Here is a 22,809-nt window from a genome sequence, read left to right as displayed (position 1 = left end):
TAAATTTATAACTTGATACCGCACATGGGACTGATGATAGAAACGTCAAAAAGAATCAGGTTGTGATCACTAAGCCCTTTTATGCACTACGGTGATTGAATCGCGTCAGGGTTCAAAACTAGAACAAGGTCGAGAGCGTTAGAGCCACGAGTTGGAACTGTGATTAATTGGCACAGGTTAAACAAAAGAGCGAGATCTAAGAAATGTTTCGATTGGCGACTCGGAAGAAGTGTAGACCAGTCAATGTCAGGAAAGCTCAAATCCCCCCATAATAATAAGTTTGGTTTAGGAAAGCGTGACTGCAAGTCTAATATAACTGCATAAAGCTGATTAACGAATAAAATATCGCAGTCAGGTGCACGGTAGCACGAAACAAGCAAAACAGATGGTGAAGCAAGAGATATGGTAATGCAGAGAATTTCATGCTGGGTGTTGATTGGAACAGGAATCGAAGCCAAGTTCGCTTTCACAAGGTCCAGAACACCACTGCTACGCCTAGCAGCCCTATCAAGTCTATGAACTGTGAAGGATTTATCAACAGGAACTAGCTCAATATCTTTCACTTCGGGAGATAGCCACGATTCAGTAAGTACGGCGATATCAGTAGAGTCATCCTCGATTACCGCATGCGCAACGTCTTTTTTTGGAAGATAACTTCTAACATTAGCTACCACCACAGACACATTATGGTAGGACCGCAAAACTGCTTTAGCGCTAGTACGATGTGCACGTGGCAAGGAGGGCAACGAAAACTGTCCTGAAGGTCATTCTAACTGCTGTAGCTCCACTTCAATGATGGTGTCATGGTCCGCATCATAAATGTATTGTTTATTATCAATGTGCAGTTTGTTGAAGCGAATTTTGAACGGGGTGTTCAACTGCTGAGTGTATGGTTAAGAAAGAAAAAAAATCTCAGAAAAATCTTCGTGGATCGAGAATGATCATCACTTCAGCTTGGAAGTGATAGAAAGAATCTTAGATTTGTCTTTAAAGTGTGTAAGCTTAACTATAATGGGGTGGTTTTTGCCTTGTCGAAAACACCCCAGCCTACGTGCTCACTCGGTGCAAGAGCCAACGACAGCAATATCAAGCTTTTGAGCACAGAAGGAAATTACTTGGGTCTCGGATTGCTCCCACGATTCACCAAGCTTTTCTGGGATTCCAAAAAATAACAAATTTGACTTGCGAAGGCAGTTTTCAGTGTCCTCACACTTTACTGCCAGAGCCCTGATGTCAGAAGATAGTTTTGCAACGGCCGTGCTGGGGACTGAGTCTGAGCATTCACCAGCAGTTTGAAGGTCTGATGCCATGAAGTGGTCGCTAAGCTCTGTAAATTGTCCATACAGTGTGCAATGGGTTGACAGAAATCTAGACCACAAGCAATGTGTCCCAGTGTAGTGTTTTGGTAAATAATTTGAAATGGCAAACAAACAAGGTGACTGCTACCACACAGATGTACTACACAGTCCTCCAACGGTGAGCATGTGAAGAGCAAAGCATTGGTGGAACGAAACAGATGACAAACTCTAAGGTCCAGAAAATTGCACCTCTTTCAGCTCATAGACTGGAGAACATTTTAGTTGTGTTGGGCCATCAGAAGCAGCAGAGTGGCACACATCCTGTTTTGCACAGCTCAACAGTGACATGAATGTCCTCAACAATATGTCTACTAGGACAGGTACTAGGGCACCAAATTGAGTCCAACATATCAACACAATGACAAACACCCCCACGCACACACGCACTCAACTAGACTCATTATCCCTATCAACGAGAGAGCGACAGGATGCAACTTACAACCTACAATTGGTTGCATCTTGAACACACGACAAAGAAAAGAAAAAAAAAGAAAGTAACATGGTTTTCATGATGCAATCATACTGCGCACCCAGTTTACTCTGATGCATAGTGGAGGCTATGATTGATGAAATGCCTAATGTCACCACAAGCATTTAGAGAACAAGGCAACATTTTCCCGTGCTGGGCGTAACTGTGCAGAGCCTGAAGGCGATGCAATGCATGTCTCAGAGAACATTCCAGGTAACGAAGATATTTAAGCAGAAGAATATTCCAGACTATTTTATATTGCATTAAACCAAAATGGCACATACATTTACGTTGTCTGATTCTTTAAAACGTTTACGTTGAATTATGCCCTATATAGAACTGGTAGGTGGTTTTTTTTTTTTTTTTTACAAGTTCAACATAACCGGGCTTGACTGTTTAACCATGAAAGCGCTGTCATCAAAAAGTGCACTGACAACTATCACGAGACTCACCTAGTGACGCAAGACTCCACCATATCACAGGCCATGAGCTTGAGCCGCTGCTCGAGGTGCTTGGCAAATACCTCATCGGGCCAGTGCAAGTCTCGGATGAAACACTGCAGTGCGTCCAGCTTCCAGAACAGCTCCTCAGACGACGGGCAGCCATTGCTGCAAGCACATAAGCTGGTTGCAACCCTGGCACACTACCAGTTTGCACATTGCACTATTGTAGTGTCAACACTGACTGTGAACTTCCCTGCATGCATTATAGCTGTAATGCATACATTGTGAACAATATATTCTAGTGCTAACACGAGCACATAGGCAACATACCAACTGTAAGCAATGTTTACTCTCAAGTAACTGCAGAACTAGTCCAAAGGCATGCCACCAAAAGCAAATTATTGAGCAGATGTGTCCCCTCTGACTTAATTTTAATGCAGTTAGCATTCTTTAGGAAATTCACCCAGTATGTCCCCATCCAGCCTCTTTCCCACCAGCTTGACTCATTGGGCAGCCTAATGGTTAGAACACCGGGCTGCTGTGCCGAGGAAACCAGGTTCAAAACCAGCCATTGGACCAACTTGGGTCACCGAGTACATGACACTAGGCACGTGGCAATCTTCAGTGAACCACATTCACACCAGCTTGGGTCGCTGGGTACGTGCTACTCCTCAATGAGCCTCTTCGATACAACACGTGCTGCACCTCAATGGCAGGAAAGAAATGCTTTAAATCTTTTCTGGTACTGAGCGGAATCGAACCCACATTATATACATTCAGGCATGGGCATTGCGCAGACTGTGGTGGTGCCGCGAAATGGTGCAGCGAGTCCAGAAAGAAGAGCAGCCCGATGGCAGCACATGCCGCATACTTGATGTGTCTCTGCAGTGGCCATACATCATGTTGCTACATTGCTTAATTAATATTCACATCGGCATTCATTGTGAGATGGGTTGTGCTGAAATTTGCAGAGAAAGCAACAGAAGCGATATCAATGCAAAATGGCAGCATCACAGAAACAAGGGGGGCAACCACATTTTCTGCAATAGGAGGCCAATGGCCATACAAGGCCACACCTACCTGTTTGCCCAATCTAAACATCTTGTTCTGTCATTATAATAAGGAGACCAAGGAAGTCATGGAAGCATGTCGTATTGCCACACCTGACGGCCAGCCATTGGTTATGCTCGGGCACAATTAAAACCACGCAGGCTGCAAGTTTTCCACGTCTGGCGCCATTTTTTACAGCACAGCTCTTAAGCGCCCATTCCTGGGTTGAGCGTCGACGTAACCACAGGAACGCAGCCGTGCCACTGCTCACGCATTTGTCATCGTTCCCTTCAGCAGCTGGCTTCATTGCTGCTCGTCGTGCCAGTGTTCCCATACTGCCCCTCCCTCTGTGAAGGCGCCAACAGCACTGGCCTATGGCCAGTCGGTGCAGTGATTTCGGTCTCAAATTCTTTGCCTCAATATATTGCAAATTAAAAACACGTATCGAGCTGCTCTCAAATTTCACGTTGGAGAGTACCGTAATAGTCAGACATTTATTTTTTATTGCCTCCCTTATTTAATTTTTAGTCTTTCAGTATTCATGGAGCTTGCACAGCGCACAATTTACTGTGGTCCAAGTACATGCATTGCTTCAGAATGTTGCATTCTTTATCATTGACCACGACAAACAGCTCACTGATATGTTTTCCACAGTGATGTTTTTTATAGAGGTGTTCACATTCCAGGCTTGTCCCTCTGTTTTCCATCACACAGTTGAATCCAGGAGTACCAACCCATCACCTTTGACACACTGGCCGGTTAATGTATTTACATGTCCATGCGTGAAAAGGTAAACCACATAAAAAAAACACTGTGGCGTGCCATTCATGAGCCGCAAGACATGTGGAAGAGCTGTGGTGCCTAGAAAAAAGCTCCCTTGCTTTTGGCACTGCCTTTGCTATACAACAGGAGATTGTGTTTTTGTATGTTGATCTTATATATTTCTTTTTGGCATTCTGGAATTCTCCTAATGTGCCACTGGTTACTGCCAATGCCTAATTTATGAAAATTTTACTGCTTGCATCATCATCATGCTGAGCATTACGGCATTTATGCAAGCACAATTAAATAATGCTGGTCCATAAATTAGTTTTCCATTTTTTCACCAAGTGCTTCTTTCGGGTGCTTTCACCTACAGTTCCTTATGCTTTGCAAGCATCAGTCTCTTTTTGCCACTTTCTCCATCATTAACCATATCCATTATACGAAATATTGCCATGTTACTGCTTTTAGGCAACTTGGCCATAATTCACAAATTTAATTTTTTGTGGTTTAACCACTATTTTTTGTTTATTTAAGAATAAGTCTTACTTTAATTATTGTAAATTACACTATTTAGATGAGTGAGATTGCATTCCCAGTATCTAGCTAAAAAGTTGCAATTTGACCTGAAAGGCGAGGCATCGATTGCAATAGCAAATTAGTAGACAGCTATATGAAGTAAGAATAGTAGCTTTATAGGCCATACAAACTTGGAAGCATTCGCTAGCTAATTATATTACTAACTCAATTAACGAGCGTGGTGTCAGCACACACAAGCAAACATGAGCATATCATACTCGATGAGCATGGACACTCAACGTCAAAACACTGGTGTGAGCAATTGCGGCAGCAGCAGCAAGCGAAGTGCACTTTCTTTATCGCTTCAACGCAAGAGCGGCAAGAACACAGCATGCACATAGCCATGAGCTGTCTGCACAGCCCTTTCAAGATACAGTGCACATGACTGCACATGGCTGTGCAAAGTACACAATTGCTGGCGCAGTCGAAGCTGCCCCCCCGTCTTGCACTTCCTACCCGTGTTCATCCCTTCCATGCGTGAAGTTCAGCTGTGATCGTCGGTTCCCCTAGTGCCCAGTTGCGAAATATGCAGTTGCTGCCAGAGCACAACCCCACTGCCCCCTCCCATTCTCCCACAGCCTTTCGCACGACGCAAGACAGCATGTTTGCTCTCCAATTTCCTCCATCGCATGGACCAGATTGGGCCGCAATCGTCGGCTCCCCTCGCATGCTTTCACTCGCACGTACAGCATATGGCACACGGCGACGGTGTTATTGTCCTTGGACTTTATGCGGAACCTCACGGCGACGCTGACACCGATGGCAGAAATACACCTGGAGTGTCCATATAATTGCTACTGCAATAAAACAGTGCTAAATATTAAGACATCAATACAAGAGAGAACTGAACAATGCATCTTCCTGCTTCACTGCCTTTACAATTTTGCGTAATTATGCCATTTTTTTCCCTTGCCCCATTCATTGCTGTCATGATCTCGCATACTTCTGTGGCTTTGCCCTCCTCCCCTATCATCATCATCTTCTTCACCATCATAAACCAGCCTGGTTATGCCCACTGCAGGGCAAAGGCCTCTCCCATACTTTTCCAACTACCCCACTCATGTACTAATTGTGGCCATGTTGTCCCTACAAACTTCTTAACCTCATCCGCCCACCTAACTTTCTGCCGCCCCCTGCTATGCTTCCTTTCCCTTGGAATCCAGTCTGTAACCCTTAATGACCATCGGTTATCTTCCCTCCTCATTACATGTCCTGCCCATTCCCGTTTCTTTTTCTTGATTTCAACTAAGATGTCGTTTACCCGCGTTTGTTGCCTCACCCAATCTGCTCTTTTCTTATCCCTTAACCTTACACCCATCATTCTTCCTTCCATAGCTTGTTGCGTCATCCTCAATTTAAGTAGAACCCTTTTCGTAAGCCTCCAGGTTTCTGCCCTGTATGTGAGTACTGGTAAGACACAGTTGTTGACACACTTTTCTCTTGAGGGATAATGGCAACCTGCTGTTCATGATCTGAGAATACCTGCCAAATGCGCCCCAGCCCATTCTTATTCTTCTGATTATTTCAGTCTCATGATCCGGATCTGCGGTCACTACCTGCCCTAAGTAGATGTATTCCCTTACCACTTCCAGTGCCTCGCTACCTGTCGTGAACTGCTGTTTTCCTCCGAGATTGTTAAACATTGCTTTAGTTTTCTGCAGATTAATTTTTAGACCCACCCTTCTGCTTTGCTTCTCCAGGTCAGTGAGCATGCATTGCAATTGGTCCCCTGAGTTACTAAGCAAGGCAATATCATCAGCAAATCACAAGTTACTAAGGTATCCTCCATTAACCCTTATCCCCATTCCTTCCCAATCCAGGTTTCTGAATACCTCCTGTAAACGCGCTGTGAACTGCATTGGACAGATCGTATCTCCCTACCTGATGCGCTTCTTTATTGGGATTTTGTTGCTTTCTTTATGGAGGAATACGGTGGCTGTGGAGCTGCTATAGATATCTTTCAGTATTTTTACATACGGCTTGTCTACACCCTGATTCCGTAATGCCTCCATGACTGCTGAAGTTTCGACTGAATCAAATGCTTTCTCGTAATCAATAGACCTGCCCTATAGACCTTGTCTACAAGGCATTGTGGGGAAGTGGCACCACCTAGCAACTGGCAACAATTTACCACCACAGTGGAATGCATATACTGCCTTTTGCATATGCATACACTTGTGTAGTTGTCACTGCCTCTATAGTTAGATCTGTCATGCAAGTACTGTCACTTGGTAGCGTATCTGCTCTTGCCTTAGGTAGCCTCACTGTGCTTAAACAATACTTTTCCTGTTATTGTCACATACAGCCTGACTACAGCTGGTTGCTGAGCTCGGCATCTGAGAGTGTGTCAAGAGAGTAGGTGTGGAGCAGGTGATTTCATCACTGATCACCATCCTGGCTTCTTGGCAATAAAAAACACTATGCCAGACACTGCGCACACAATTCCAACTTGCTCTGGTAGACATTCTAGGCCCGATTTTGTCACACAGTGCCGTGGAAACCTTGGTGCTGTCAGGATTGCCCACACCTTGCATTGACCAGTTCTCAGAGTCACAGCAGAGGCGCTGTGGCATGCTGTTAACAAGCCCTTCCTTTGCTTCAGCAAAAACCCAGTAATTGCTGCCAGCTGGTGCAAGTGACACCAGAATTGGTGGACATTAGTTGACACAATTTCTTGTTTTTAGGCATACACACCTGAAGAACTGAGACACTGCCACATAAAGAAATCACAGGGTCCGATTATGTACAGGGTGTACTTAAACTAAGATGCACAGCTCTCAACCAAAATGGCCGACTGCTCACAGGCACTGTCCTTGGCTTTTCCTTTCACCGTCAGTAGACACATAGCAATATGTCTCGACTATATGTCGTAGTGCTCTCACTCAGGCTTTGGGCTGCATCACCGACTCTGCTCACTCCTTGCAACGGTATAAATGGTGAGTAATTGCCAATGAAATTCCTCCCACCATGTCACCTCACGCGCAAACCTTGCAGGATCCTTGAGTACACATCGTGCAGCTCATGAATCTAGCTGTTGAAGCTGATAACTTGCTCCATCAAAAGCATCTTTAGCTTGGGAATCCAGGGTTGGTTGAATTCGCTGCCCAAGGCTTCACTGTGGTTGAAGCCACAACTAACAACTTGCTAAACAACTAAAATTTTAAATAGTGGCCAACACTAGATGCACACTTTGTCGTCCTCATTTTGATGGCAACACTAATGTACAGAGTGCCACTCTTGCTTACTCATGCTTAATATATTACATTCTCAACCATTACTCGCTTTACCACATTTTTATCACAAGTCCGGACATTTTCAGTTTGCCATGGTAGTACACATCTTTCGGAACATGTTTTTTGCAGTAACTAACCATAGTTCAGATTAAATGTTACCTGTGTGTAGCTTTTCCGAGTTTCTCTGACAAGCCACTCACCCTTTAATCTCCCAGTGCTCTTTCTCAAAGCCCTTGTGCAGTGACTGGGCAATGGAAGACTCCATGAGGTCCACGTAGCGAACCACTTGAGGGGCGAACGTGTCTCGCAGATGCTGGTGGAAACGACCTCCACACAAGTTTTCTGCGTAAGAAAGCTGGCCCTGATGCACTTAGCTTGCACAGGCACTGCAATAATCTCTTTTTCCTCATATGGCTGTGCTGTAAAGCGCACCATACTAACAGAACAACAGGGCGCTGCACCATTAACTTGAAACTGGACAGCCCAACAATTTTCTTGTACATGCATGCCAGTCATCCTCTGACAGTTGTAGTATTCGTGTCAAGCAAAGGTCAGTTGCAGTTAATCCAGCTGTGCTGGTGACTTCTTCCACAGTAACACTGACAGCCTTAGTTACACATCATGCTCATTACTTCACATTTCAAACAACTGGAGTAAACACCCAAATTACCTAAATTGTATAAAATGTACAAAGAAAGCAATGACCAACGTTTACAGCACTTTCGTGGGTGAAGCAGCACGCACTAGAAAGGTCAGCTACCAAGTCATGCCTTCTCTGGCAGATGTCCACTTGTCCTCCCACTTGCCATGTTTCAACGAATTCGGCCTCTGGCTTTTATGAATAATTTGCTACCATATGGCTGTTAGTTCCATAACATCTACAAGGGAGCAACTAACAACTGTCTGAATTTAATTTATGAAAGTTCGGGCTATTTGGTAAGGTGTCTTAAACATATGCTAACAGTGCAAACGCTACATGCAGACAAAGACAAGAAAACATGAACACTGGCATCCAACTGAATTTTAATTGCAGATAGAACACTTGTATAGGACTGTGTAATGAAATCACAATAAAATCATGTCTGAATGTGTATGAAAATTATCAGGAGCAAGCTTGTGTTGGAGAATAATGAAGGCCTTGCCTTCAATGGCTATGCTTTCCCAGTGGTCGTAATGAACAAACTCACTGCTGAAAAGAATTTTCAAAACAGAGCTCATTCGGATATTTTTCAAGTGGCGCTCTATGTGAAACTGTCAGCATGCAATAGAAATGTCTTTTGTACCTTTAATGCATGTGTTTGACACCTGCCGTATCCTACTGAGCTTTCACTGCCCATATGTTTGGATTAATGGCACATGTGGGTATTCTGTGAAGGAGCCAACCGCAGAAACAATGAGCCCACAGGTGTGGCCTCAGGAAGAAGTATAAAAGCCACCCACCATCAATGCGTAGGTAATCGTTGAGCACTTGCAGCAGAGGGAAGCTATCCCAGGTGTCAGGCGGCTGCTCCGCGAGCACCGCGTCCATGTCAACCGCAAACAGCGACCAGAAGATCTCGGCATGCTCTACCAGCAGATCGCTGAACCACGCAAACGCCTGTGGGACACAACAACACTGAGAACATACTCGCTGCATGCCAAAGCCCCACTTCATGTGTGAACACCGCAGCATACAAGAAAGTTGTCACTCAGAATGTGCCTCTGGGATTGCATATGCTCAGCTGCAAGCTACCCAAGGCGGGCTCAAGAATCGTGCAACATAATTGGGCAACATTTTCACTAATCGTGAAATCTATAGAATGTAACTGACAGAACGCCTTCAGAAGATGTGGCAAGGCTTTGAAATAAAAATAAAATTCAACTGAATTCTGGGGTTTTGCATGGCAAAACCACATTCAGATAATGAGGCATGCCATAGTGGTGGCTCGGGATTAGTTTTGACAAGCTGAGGTTTTTTAACATTTACTTAGGGTGTATGCAGTTGAGTACGTGGCTTACCGCAACGCCAGACAAAAAAATGTTACATTTGTCACAACATGTCACTCCTTTCACTCTTAACTGCAAGAGACAGTGCCACCAACACACTTTTAGGTATAATATGCTGAATGTGAAGATAAAGAGGTAGCATTTCTCAGTCGGTTAAGTTTACTCAAAAAGGAAAGTAAGCCACTTTGGCATGCATTAAAGAGGATGAAGGCGAAAGCCGGAGCACTCACGGAATTCATTACTTTGCTTGACATTTTTATTCTAATGTGCCGTTACTTCTTGTTACTTGTTTTCTCGCACCAAAGGCCCTGGGTTTGAGTGCCTTAATGACCTATATCTTAATTTAATGTGCTTTAATTAACTTTACCTTAACACCAAAGTGGTTTCGACTTTTTACCTTCACGATGTCAGTTGGAATCCAACTTGAAGATATGGCCGGTTTGCCCATATCTCCATGTTGGGTAGTGGGTTCAATGCCTTAATTAACTAAACCTTAATTAACACCAAGAGTAGTTGGTACGGCTATCGACCTTCACAATGTTGTCGTCGTTGTCGTCGTCGTCATCATCATTATCATCATCACCACCACCACCACCATGCCTGGTTACGCCCACTGCAGATCAAAGGCCTCTCCCATACTTCTCCAACTAACCCGGTCATGTACTAACTGTGGCCATGTTGTCCCTGCAAACTTCTTAGTCTCATCCACCCACCTAACTTTCTGTTGCCCCCTGCTATGGTTCCCTTCCCTTGGAATCTAGTCCGTAGCCCTTAATGACTATCGGTTATCTTCCCACCTCATTACATGTCCTGCCCATCATCATCATCATCATCATCATCAGCCTGTTTACGCCCATTGCAGGGCAAAGGCCTCTCCCATATGTCTCCAACAACCCTGGTCACGTACTAATTGTGGCCATGTCGTCCCTGCAAACTTTTTAATCTCATCCGCCCACCTAACTTTCTGCCACCCCCTGCTACGCTTCCCTTCCCTTGGAATCCAGTCCTTAACCCTTAATGACCATCGGTTATCTTCCCTCCTCATTACATGTCCGGCCCATGCCCATTTCTTTTTCTTGATTTCAACTAAGATGTCATCAACTCGCGTTTGTTGCCTCACCCAATCTGCTCTTTTCTTATCCCTTAACGTTACACCCATCATTCTTCTTTCCATAGCTCGTTGCGTCGTCCTCAACTTGAGTAGAACCCTTTTCATAATTCTCCAGGTTTCTGCCCCATATGTGAGTACTGGTAACACACAGCTGTTATACACTTTCCTTTTGAGGGATAGTGGCAACCTGCTGTTCATGATTTGAGAATGCCTGCCAAACGCACCCCAGTCCATTCTTATTTTTCTGGTTATTTCAGTCTCATGATCTGGATCCGTGGTCACTACCTGCCCTAAGTAGATGTATCCCCATACCACTTCCAGTGTCTCGCTACCTATCATAAACTGCTGTACCTTTCCGAGACTGTTAAACATTACTTTAGTTTTCTGCAGATTAATTTTTAGACCCACCATTCTGCTTTGCCTCTCCAGGTCAGTGAGCATGCATTGCAATTGGTCCCCTGGGTTACTTAGCAAGGCACTATCATCAGCAAATCACAAGTTACTAAGGTATTCTCCATTAACTTTCATCCCCAAATCTACCCAATCCAGGTCTCTGAATGCCTCCTGTAAACACGCTGTGAATAGCATTGGAGAGATTGTATCTGCCTGCATGATGCCTTTCTTTATTGGGATTTTGTTGCTTTCTTTATGGAGGACTATGGTGGCTGTGGAGCTGCTATACATATTTTTCAGTATTTTTACATACGGCTCATCTACACCCTGATTCCGTAGTGCCTTCATGACTGCCGAGGTTTCGACTGAATCAAACGCTTTCTTGTAACCACTGAAAGCTGTATATAAGGGTTGGTTATATCCTGCACATTTCTCTACCACCTGATTGACAGTGTGAATATGGTCTGTTGTTGAGTAGATTTTATGGAATCCTGCCTGGTCCTTTGGTTGACAGAAGTCTAAGGTGTTCCTGATTCTATTTGTGATTACCGTAGTAAATGTTTTGTAGGCGACCGACAGTAAGCTGATCGGTCTATAATTTTTCAAGTCTTTGGCGTCCCCTTTCTTATGAATTAGGATTATATTAGCGTTCTTCCAAGATTCCCGTACGCTCGAAGTCATGAGGCATTGCGTATAGAGGGTGGCCAGTTTTTCTAGTTTTTCTGAATAACTTCACGCATAAAAAATAGTGAACAGATGGTCAGATGCTGTCAACACACAAAGTCATGGCTCCTCAACTTGCTTCAACATTTAGTCATCAGCCAACAACTTGTTTTCCAGTTGTAGCTGTTACACGAAGCGACTGTCTGTTGACGGTGCAGTGATATGGTGGGAGACCACCGGAACGACAACTGCTTGTACGAGGTAAAAAATTGTGCTGTGTTGACTGCGTAACGGCACTTTGACTACTTTGCAGCATTCAGTTTGAGAAGGAAATGCGCTACCTAAAGCATTAAACGCTATGCTTGTCTTTCCTCCAGCCTTGAGGCACATCTTCATTGCTAAGTCTTCTTTGGTGACGGACTTCTGGCTTCCACCATATAAAATGCCTGTGACACAGTGCTGATTGTTGTTGTGGGTGACCAAAGCATGAAAAGACTGCAGATATACTTTGTTGTCCTTGCTGTGCACTCTCTACCCACTACTCGATAACCCTCTGGAATGCAACATTGATGTTTGTGGTTAAACTAATGCTGCTGTGCATCTTCCTGATGCCTCTGGGTTGACACACATTTTTTCTGGTACAATGCCTTCCATGGCAAGACGAGCATTTGAAGCTTAACTTGACAGGTTCGTGCCTGATGACCTCTGGACATGCCGCTAAAACATCTGTTGTGCTTAGAGAGTTTATCCTTCCTAGCAGCCAGTGAGAAGTCACTGTCACAAGCACGCGAACCATGCTTGTTCGAGCGGCAGTCAGCTTTCCTTACAAATGTATTATGTAAAACAGAAGCTGTGCCACCTCGTGCTGTCGTTTCAGCTCGTTTGAACTGTTTCTCGCATGACATCATGCACTGCTCACGTCTTTCCAACTCAACACGAATGAATGCCAGTAGTTCTTTCAGCTTGGCATTTGAGGAAACTGCTGCTGAAGCTGATTCCAATACAACTTGAGTGTCGTCTGATGAGTCCCTCCTCAATGCTTTAGTTCGCTGTTCTCTAGTAAACACAGGAATGATATCGTATGGTAGAGCCTTTTGCAGTATGTTGATAAGCATTGCCAAGAAACTTTAGTGGGCACGTTGAGAGAATTCAGACACTCGTCTGAGGCCTCGCACATCTGCAATTATCTTAACGTGGGCAATGTTTCTTAGAGTGACTAGGTGATGCTGCTTCATTCTGTTTCTGTCACCAAAGTGCTCCTTGAGTATATCAACAGCATCATCATAACAAGGCTCAGATGTTGGCAATCCCACATTTGCCGCCGTGGCTTCTCCAGCAAGATGCTGTCGTAAGTAAAAAAAATTTGCTGTTGATTAGAGGGCGTGATTTAAATGAACTGTCTGCTCGAACTGCTCCCAAAATCCAGTCCACTCCCTTAAATGACATGTCGAGTTTCGGAAGACTCGGTTGACCGAAACTGTGTGCTAAGGCAGCATTATCCGCGATGTTAGGCTGCACAGATGGTGACTGCCGAGGAATACCATGAGCTCTCTCGGCTCATTCCAACACCTAAATCTGACAAGTTATTTTGGCAAGCACGCTGACTGTCTGGTCATTGTACTCAGCAGTAGTCGCGTATTCCACTTTAACTTATTATCTGGTGTGTGATCCTTGATCTCGTCATCAATTTTTGAGAGCATGTCATTGCTTGTAGAAAGACAGTCACGCATATCTTTAAGCTTGGGGATGCCAACATTGGGCACATTTAGAAGAAACCTGGCTTCCTGAACCATCTTCATGTTTTGTGCTCATTGGGCCACTCGCTTGGTCTTCAGACGATCCATTAGGTGATGATGTTTGCGATCGCACAGCTGACTTGCCCGGGTGTAAATCTTCACATCCGTGTTTATTGTTCCTCACCACTTGTGGCAGAATAGAGAGCCCCTCGACGCATGCGAAGAGAACAAAACATGTCCACACGGGGTTTTCGGCACCAAAATAATATTAAAACACAAGAGACTGACTCAAACACCAAGAGCCTGTTTGAACTCCATCATCCTTTTTTTTTTTTTCTACGAGTGCCCAGTCTTTATTATAGCACTTATTTTTCTACAGCCATCATAGTTGAAATTCGTCGCATTAGAAATCCTTTCAATGCAAGTCTGAACTGCTGCATCCATCAGTTACCCAATGACGGCATTTCCAACGTACTCGCACAAGCAAAAATAAAGACATTTCATTCAACCCTCGAATATTGTGTGATTGCTGCAGCGATAAATGCCACAGGAAATGTGTTACTTGCCACTCACTGTGGGAAAACAAAGCCGCATGTAACTATCTAGTACATTGCAGCACAGCTAAGAGATGAGACACCATGGACTCAATGGCAAGTTGAGGGATAGCCTCAGAGTTTGGTGCGTCGTAGGTGCCAAAGTTGGAAGTAGTGGGATTTACGTGAACATCGAACATTAAATTTGAACTGCGAGCCATGGTCACATTCAGTAGGTGAAGCACTGTCGGCGCACCCTGCTCAGCCATACCCTTCGCAGTGTAAGGCATCGAACAAGGAGCACGAGCACCACAAAGGGGATCAAAGGTGATCTTCGATTGTCCATAAGTTTGCTTCTGCTGAATGCACTGAAGTACTTTTTGCTGTAAAATATTTCTGAAATAGACGTAATAGTTCTGCAGAAACCTGCAAGGTGGAGAGAAGGAATTAATAAAGGGAAAATGAAATATAGTAATAATAATAATAATAATAATAATAATAATAATAATAATAATAATATTTATCCATCCGAATGTAGCAATTTCTAGAAAGGAAACCCATACAGGTTCCTCGAAAGGAAAGCCTCGGAGTTGAAGAAAAGTTTGTCCTGGTCCGGGACTCGAACCTGGGACTACCGCCTTCGGGGCAGTCGCTCTAACATCTGAGCTAACCAGGTGGCTAGCAGGTGGCAGGATGAAGTTGAACTTATCAACAACTCAAAGCAGAGGCAAGAGCTTGACGTAATAGTTCTGCGGAAGCCTGCAAGGTGAAGAGAAGTAATTAATAAAGGGAAAATGAGACATCCAGCGAAATGTGCATGTCTCATTTTGCAATGGTCATCTATCTGTTACTGTCAAGAATGTGGCTGCACACTCTTGTTTAATGATCGCATTAAACTTGCCCAGCACAGAAATAAGGATGTATGCAGAATTACAGAGGCACAAGCTAGCAGGCGGAATGGTGAAAAGAGTGTTAGCACTGTATCTATCAACCTGCTTGACAAGAAGATAGCCTTTTTGGAAGGTATTCTTTAGCAAGCAGCACGAATAACAGGACACAGGCACTGACTTCCAACAAGTATGTTTACTGTGCGAGCGCAGAATTTTGTTTATGGTGCGAGGCAGAGAAGTAATAGTAAAAACACAAATGGCATGAAAACATGAAAAAAATGAATTGAGATTGCAGGCAGGCGGAGATCACTTAAATTATTACTATTATTATTATTATTATTATTATTATTATTATTATTATTAGTAGTAGTAGTAGTAGTAGTAGTAGTAGTAGTAGTAGTAGTAGTAGTAGTAGTAGTAGTAGTAGTAATTGCTCTTTTCTGTGTCCCTTTATTCGCGCTGTTTGCTAAAAAATCTGTTCGTAACTGTATCGTTTGGACGGAATCCAAGAATGAAAAGAACGTTTATTCAAGAAACACCCAGGGTATATATAGTCGTCGGCATTCACAGGCACGTGTTGCCGTAATCTTCGTGCTGTCAGTCAGTTCAGGCTGATATGTGCGACGCATGCGTAGTCTGCATGATACATCTTTCTCTGTTTAATAGTTGGTTAAAGCCGAGATACACAATGCACTTGATTGAAATTGCGGTCGTACTGCAGCCGTCTTGGCTGACAAGTTATCCGTCTAGACCGTCTTGGGATCGGTGTTGTAAGTTGAGTCGGATTTGCGTGCACTCCAGTAGGGGATGTTACCCGCTGGTTGTCGTCGCTTTCCGGCTCATCGCTGTCGAGGTCATCGTGTTGAAATGGCTCATGCATTGGAATCAGGTGTCTCTGATTCCGACGAAGTACTTGGTCATCTTCAGTAACAATGTAATAGGACCTCGGTGCTGCCGGTGCCACGACCTGCGCTTTGCGGGTCCATGCTTTATCTCGGATCCTCACCACATCCCCTTTTCGGAGTATTGGTAGGTCCTTTTTGTGGGCGCCAAGTTGTCTATGCTTAGACACAATATTTTTAGGTTGCAAGCTGAAGTCTGGAAGCCTGGTTAGTAGTGAAGCTGTAGAAGTGCAGTGCCTAGTCCACTTTTAGAAGCACCAGAAGAAATTTTAGTTTCCCTGGCAGCATCGAAAACAGCCAACACAGGTGCGCTGCTGAGCCATGTGCAGATGGCTGTCCATTCATTTGCGTGGTTGGCCGACCATTCAAACTTGGTGTCCTTTTTGATGAGACTGCGCAAAAGTTGCGTCTTTTCTGCCAGATTCGGAATGTATTTCCCAAAATAATTGGCAACACCTAACATTCTGTGCACTGCAGCTTTGTCCGTTGGTTGTGACATTTCTTTAAGGGACATGCTCAGTGTGGCATTAGGCCTTATTCCGTCTCGGCTGATGACATCACCCAGAAAGTCAACTTCAGTAAGCCCGAACTTGCACTTGCTTGCGTTAAAAGTTAAGCCAGCATTTTTTGCCAGTTGCAATACATTTCGAAGGCGTGTGTCAGGTTCTTCTTTAGTGGCACCCCAGGCAAGAACGTCATCTACACATACACGCACCCCCGGAGCCCTGTCGAAAATTTCGCTCAAAGTTTTTGAAAGACTTCAGAAGACGAGGCGATACCGAAGGGCAGCCTCAGAAAGTGGTAGCAACCAAAGGGCGCGCCGAATGTGCAGATTTTTGATGTGGCATCATCCAAAGGAATTTGGTGGAAACCTGAATTCGCATCGAGGTGGGAAAAATATTTCCCACCTCGATGCGCCGGCGAGCTCAGCCTCAATGTCTTCACGCTTAGGCATCTGATAGTGCTCACATTTCAGGCATTCATTGATATACCTAGGATCAATGCATACACATAGCGTGCCGTCCTTTTTACGTACAATAACAAGTGGGCTCACCCAGTCCATTGGTTCTATCACTTTCGTGATGATGGCGCCCCGTTCCATGCGGTCCAGCTTCTCATGCAGTGGTTCTTGTAGTGTCAAGGGCACACGCCGCGCTGGCTGGACTACAGGTATCGAACCAGTGCGTAATACCATCCCATACTGGCGGGCAACACAGCCAGTTCCTTGAAAGAGTTCAGGAAATTCCTGCAGTATTTTGTCGGCAGCGCTAGCATTGACTGCATCCACCGACCTCGCGACCAGTCCGAGCGCCTCACTTGCACATAGTCTGAGTATTGCCTGGTTGCCCTTTTTGACTATAAAGAAGTCGAAACTGCCAGCCTGATCTTTTATGGTGACTGGTAACATCGCAACACCGAAGTGTCTGATGGCATCACCGCTATATGACCGCAGAATGGAACTGCTCGGCTTCAAACTTTGCATCCCTTTGCACTTCTGATAGACCGAGTAAGGCAGCAAGTTAGCTTGGGAGCCTGTATCTACTTTCAAGAAGGTATCCTGGCCGGCCACTTTAGCGCTTACGATCCAGTCCATCGAGCTTCTCACACTGCAAGTTTTTACATCAAGGATATTGAAAGTGTCCTGCACATTGACCACTTTGCCTACTGTAGACCCTTTCTTGCAACACGCTGCAAAATGATTGGCGCCACCACATACAAAACACGCCTTCCCGAACACCGGACACCTACTACATTCGTGCGAGCGGTTGCATTTCATGCATTTAAATGGACACTTCTTTACCGACGCGACCTGTTTTTCCGCCTGAGCCCATGCCTTGTTCTGCTGGCTGGACAGTTCAGCAGCCTTGCAGATTTGTGCTGCTTTGGCTAGCATAAGGTCTTTTACTTTGATGAGCTTCTCCCGCAACTTGGGGTTATGTACACCGAATACAACCTGGTCGCGGACCATTGACTCAGTTAATTCAGCGAAGTTGCAGCTTTGGGACAGTTTTCGAAAGTCGCGCAGGAAATGCTCAAAGGGCTCTGCTTCATCCTGGGTTCTTGACCGGAAAATGTACCTTTTATAGATTTTGTTTTGCTGCTCTTCACAGTTCTTTAAACTTCTGCACGACCATCGTGTAATCATCCTTGCGTTCCGCCTCCAGAAAGGTGAAGTTGTTAAACACCTCAAGTGCATTGTCGCCAACAACACTCAGCAGCAGCGCAGCCTTGACAGCTTCTGACCTTGATTCTTTCGTAGATGCGGTCACTTGTAGGCACAGTTCGAACTTCTGGATGAACAGGTTCCAATTCTTCGCGATGTTGTCGGATGAGCCGGAAAGTTGCAGATGCTCCAGTGGCTTGACTAGCTGCATTGCTCTGAATGGTTACATTCATCCAGCGATCTCACTTCTGGCACCATGTATCGTTTGGACGGAATCCAAGAATGAAAAGAATGTTTATTCAGGAAACACCCAGGATATATATAGTTGTCGGCATTCACAGGCACGAGTTGCCATAATCTTCGTGCTGTCAGACATGCGACGCATGCATAGTCTGCTCGATACAGTACCAACAAGCTCGGTTAGCCACTATTTTTGGAAGGGGCTGTTCTCTAAGAGTCCACCTAGTCTACTGTACGTTTTGACCACTGCTGACTGGCTGGAGCTGTGTACCAGCGAAGAGGAGACAGGCACCCCTACTGCACCTCCTCTCAGATTTCCACCTGTATGTGGATGAGGCTCCTTTACCAGCCATGTTATCTCCTCAACAGTTTCAGTGTTGCTGAATGGACGGTCTACCTCCATAGGTTTTTGTCTGTGCATAATGGCAAGATTTTTGGGTAGGCATCACATCAGAACGTGGTTCAGTACCACGCTTTACAGGGTCGATGACACTACAAGACCTTCAAAGTGCTGACACAGAACTTTACAGAGCCGCAAAGTAGCCGAACGTTCGAAATATCTAATTAGATTCTCAGAGGAAACATCGCTAAAAGATAGCCTAGGTATGTGGTCAATAATCAGAAGATCCAAACCAATCAGTGAGTGTCTTGATCGTAAGGTTGTGATTTTACTCTGCCAGTCAGGTACTGTCAATAGCCTGCTTGCTACTGCTAGTTAAGTACATAAGCAAGTACTTGAACTATTCGGTGTGCGGCAGCTTGGTATTCTTATGGATGGTAGTATTGAAATGATCCCAGAAGGACTGCCATAAATGCAGATTACCGTTGAAGGTTTGTATCTGGAGCTTCAGTAAAATGACAGAGCGAAGATGCTGCTCTCTCACCTGACCCAAAGTTGAAAGTGCTTTATAAAAAATATTTTTCAAAGCAACTTTCTTGATTTCGATGTTGCTAAAATGATGCCTATAGGTGGATAGCAAATGGCGCGTCATCTTCTAAAGCACTTCCGGTTTAATGCCTAGCTGTCCCGCTACTCAAGAATTTTTATTGTTCGAAGTAATGGAGGAAGAAACACATAGTATGCCTCTGGGCCACGATTATAATCACCTGCCCAGCGATAACATGCTTGCATTCTTCTGTGAATGGAAAGAAAATGTCTTAGATTGTATGGAACAAAGTGCACAAGTGTAAATAGACAGTTGCTTTCAATGAGGGACGGGGATCAGTGAGGCATGGGTGACGAGCCTGGCATCAAGTATATGTAAAGGTTATACTTTGCCACACATAAGTATTTTGATGAATGAGTTTGCTTTTGCATTTTTGAGCACCAAGGGTACAATGATTGCTTAAATATATGAAGACATGGTGCAAAATTATAGCAATAAAGAAATGTTCAGTGATAAGGGCTTCTGACAACAATGCAGGTCTTCTGTTCAATCAAGGGCACTGATGCAGTATAGTTCCATTACATACTGTATTTATTTATTATTTGTTATACCTCAAAGGCCTTGGAGATGGGGTGTTACATGAGGGATGGGCTGAGTTTAACAAAACAGTGATTCGAGAACAGCCTTGCCTACTTATTGTCAATAATATATAGAATATTGAGCTGGGGAAGGGCCACAAAACCAACTATTCAGTTACACTGAGGTAACTATCATGAAGATAGGTCAAGCCAATTGAAGCCGCATCAGCTAGCAGAAGACATAACAGTCTGTGGCCGTTAGCTGCGTAGTTGTATTCCTCGTACCAATAAAGAACCAGTTCTGTTCATTATATGACATGGTATCACACATGGGATTGCAAGAAGAACGAAGACAGCCAAAGAAAAGAGTGGCACAAAACAGAAGCTGCAACTAGAAGCGTTTTGAAGGCGGCAAAATGGCAGCAGCAAGAAGTCATTCCAAAACCAGTCTAAAGGCTTCGAAGCCACTTGACATGCAATCCCAGGCACTCAACGCATGAAAAGCTACAAATGGTACAACAGCGCAGTACAATTTCACAAGAAGCCTCAAGAAATTCTCATGGCGAACTCCATGACGATGACCAAGCCAAACACACAGAATGTATTCCCGATGGAGTGAAGCTAAGAAAGACGTACAAGCAGTCAAGTGCAAGTATAAAAAAATACTTCTTCCCGAAGGTTAATCATGTCTACAAGAGGTACAAGAAATGAAACAGAAGGAAGGGGAACATTTCAAGGAATTTCTCACAGCGGCACAACTACAAGTGAAGAAGAGCCATTTTGCTGAGTTGATCGATGAGCCCCTTTGGGACCGCATCATCATTGGCATTGCCAACGACATCATTTGAGAGCAACCTGACTGTTGACCTACAGAAGGCAGTAGACCTGTGCTGGCCGAGTGAGTAAGCACCACAGCAATTTAAAAACACTGCTACGGAGACCAGGACTGTGGATGCGCTCACAAATAAAAAGCCACGGTCAAGGAAAAATTCGTTGACTGAAGCAAAAGGTTTGACATGTTCACTCCTTCCAAAAAAGCATGCAGCTTTTGCAGAACCCTCCATAAGCCAAGGGAATGTCCAGCTTATGGGAGTCAGTCCGACAAATGCAAAAAAATTTAACACTTTGCAAACGTGCCGCTCAGTAGCCAAAGGGAGCTAAGTGAAGTGAACACCATCGAAGACAAACAGGAAACAGAATGACTGTACATCAGAGCTAAAAACAAAGAGCAGCAATGCAGAGTGGCAGGATGAAGTGCAATTAAGCAGTGGGGCCAAAACATTCAAGCAATGGGTCTACATGCATCTCCATCACGATAAAGAGAACTGCCACATATAGAAACCAGAAAATTCATGTTCTTGGTGAAGACAGATAGACATGCACAGTCAATGGGCAAGCAGCAAATCTGAAGTTTCATGCCGTGGACTCTGATGCCAGCCCAGTGCTAGGTCAAAACACATGTGAATTTCTAAACCTGGTAAAAAGAGTGCATGAAGTCTGCGGACTAGAAAACAATGAGGACATATTTCAAGGCATTGGATGCCTAAAGCAACCTGAATATGATGCAGACATCAGATAATCAAGAAGAGAAAGAAATACAAGACAGGAAAGGCAGGGAGGTTAACCAGATGCACATGTGGTTTGCTACCCTGCTCTGGGTGGGGGTGGGAAATTTGCAGATAATCAAGAAAGAGTTTGGAAAACAAACAACCTAAGAAAGTCCCATTTCAGTTCAGCAGGAACTTGCAAAGATGGAGCAAAAAGAAATTATCAAAAAGATTACCAAGCCAACTCAATCCTGTAGCCCAATGGTGGTAGTCAAACAGAGAGGCAAGAGAGAGAGAGATCTGCATCAATCCTGTGGAATTAAACAGTTCTTGTCAGGAGATATTACTCACTGAGAATACTGGAAGAAATCATCTCACAAATTAGAGGTGCCAAGAGGTTTTTGCTGCCACACCTAAAGAAAGGATTCTGGCACATGAGAGTGTCAGAATGCACAACCTAGCCTTCAGCAGACCATGGAGAAGGTACTGCTTCAAGAGAGTTCCTTTCAGCATCGCAACGCTGGCAGAGGTCTTCCAACAAGTGGTCAGTAAAATTCTGGAAACATTCCAAACACTGAAAACTCAATGGATAACATCCTAGTGTATGCAGAAACAATCAAACCTGTCAAAAAGCACACAATGCTAGCAATGAATACTCTGAAAGATGTTGGAGCAAAACTGAACCATGACATGTATACCTTTGGCAAGTTGGTTGTAAAACTTCTGGGTCACATCATAACAGCAGAAGGCTTGAAGGTCAACTAAAACAATGTGGCAGCCATCAACCAATCAGCTGAACCAAGAAACAAGACCAAGCTACTAAGGCTATTGAGAATGCTTCAGTACATGTACTTGCAGAAATCCATTCCAAACTTGGCAGAGCAAACAGTGTCCTTGAGGAAGCTAGTGACCAAAGACACAGAGTACCCGCGGACTGATGAACAGATGCACGCACTACATGAAATACACCAAGCATTGAAGCATGCATTAAAACTAAACTACAATGTTGTCAATGGCTCCTTAATGCTTTCCATCAATGCAAGTCTTTAAGGCATTGGGAGCTGTGCTCTTGCAAGGAGAAAGGCCAGCGGAATATGCATCGGCAACAATGACAGAAGCTCAGCAGAACTACGCTCAGATAGAGAAAGAGGTTCTGGCCATCATGTATTGGCACCAGAAGTTCCACCAACATGAGAATTCAAGAATTTCAGCAATGACTGAGGATTCAGCCCTGTAATGTCGACTCCAAGGTATGCCTGGTCTAACTGCCTCAAACAGCTAGTGG

At 44.4% G+C, this 22,809-nt stretch overlaps 1 protein-coding gene across 9 annotated transcripts in view; it reads right to left on the bottom strand.

Moving 5' to 3' along the window:
- Window positions 1-22,809, bottom strand: part of Cadps (calcium-dependent secretion activator 1) — a 450,894-nt gene that overhangs the window by 135,436 nt on the left and 292,649 nt on the right. For all 9 annotated transcript variants that reach the window (XM_065428684.2, XM_065428681.2, XM_065428685.2 and 6 more), the window contains 3 exons: window positions 9,335-9,491; window positions 8,095-8,236; window positions 2,280-2,435 (listed from right to left, as the gene is read on the bottom strand). In XM_065428684.2, the coding sequence (XP_065284756.1) occupies window positions 2,280-2,435; window positions 8,095-8,236; window positions 9,335-9,491 (455 nt within the window). The remainder of the gene's footprint in view (window positions 1-2,279; window positions 2,436-8,094; window positions 8,237-9,334; window positions 9,492-22,809) is intronic.

Source organism: Dermacentor albipictus, chromosome 6 (genome assembly GCF_038994185.2).
Source record: "Dermacentor albipictus isolate Rhodes 1998 colony chromosome 6, USDA_Dalb.pri_finalv2, whole genome shotgun sequence".
In the NCBI taxonomy this organism is placed as follows: Eukaryota; Metazoa; Arthropoda; class Arachnida; order Ixodida; family Ixodidae; genus Dermacentor; species Dermacentor albipictus.
Note: the sequence above shows the minus strand (reverse complement) of the source record. Positions and strands in the feature narration are given on the sequence as shown.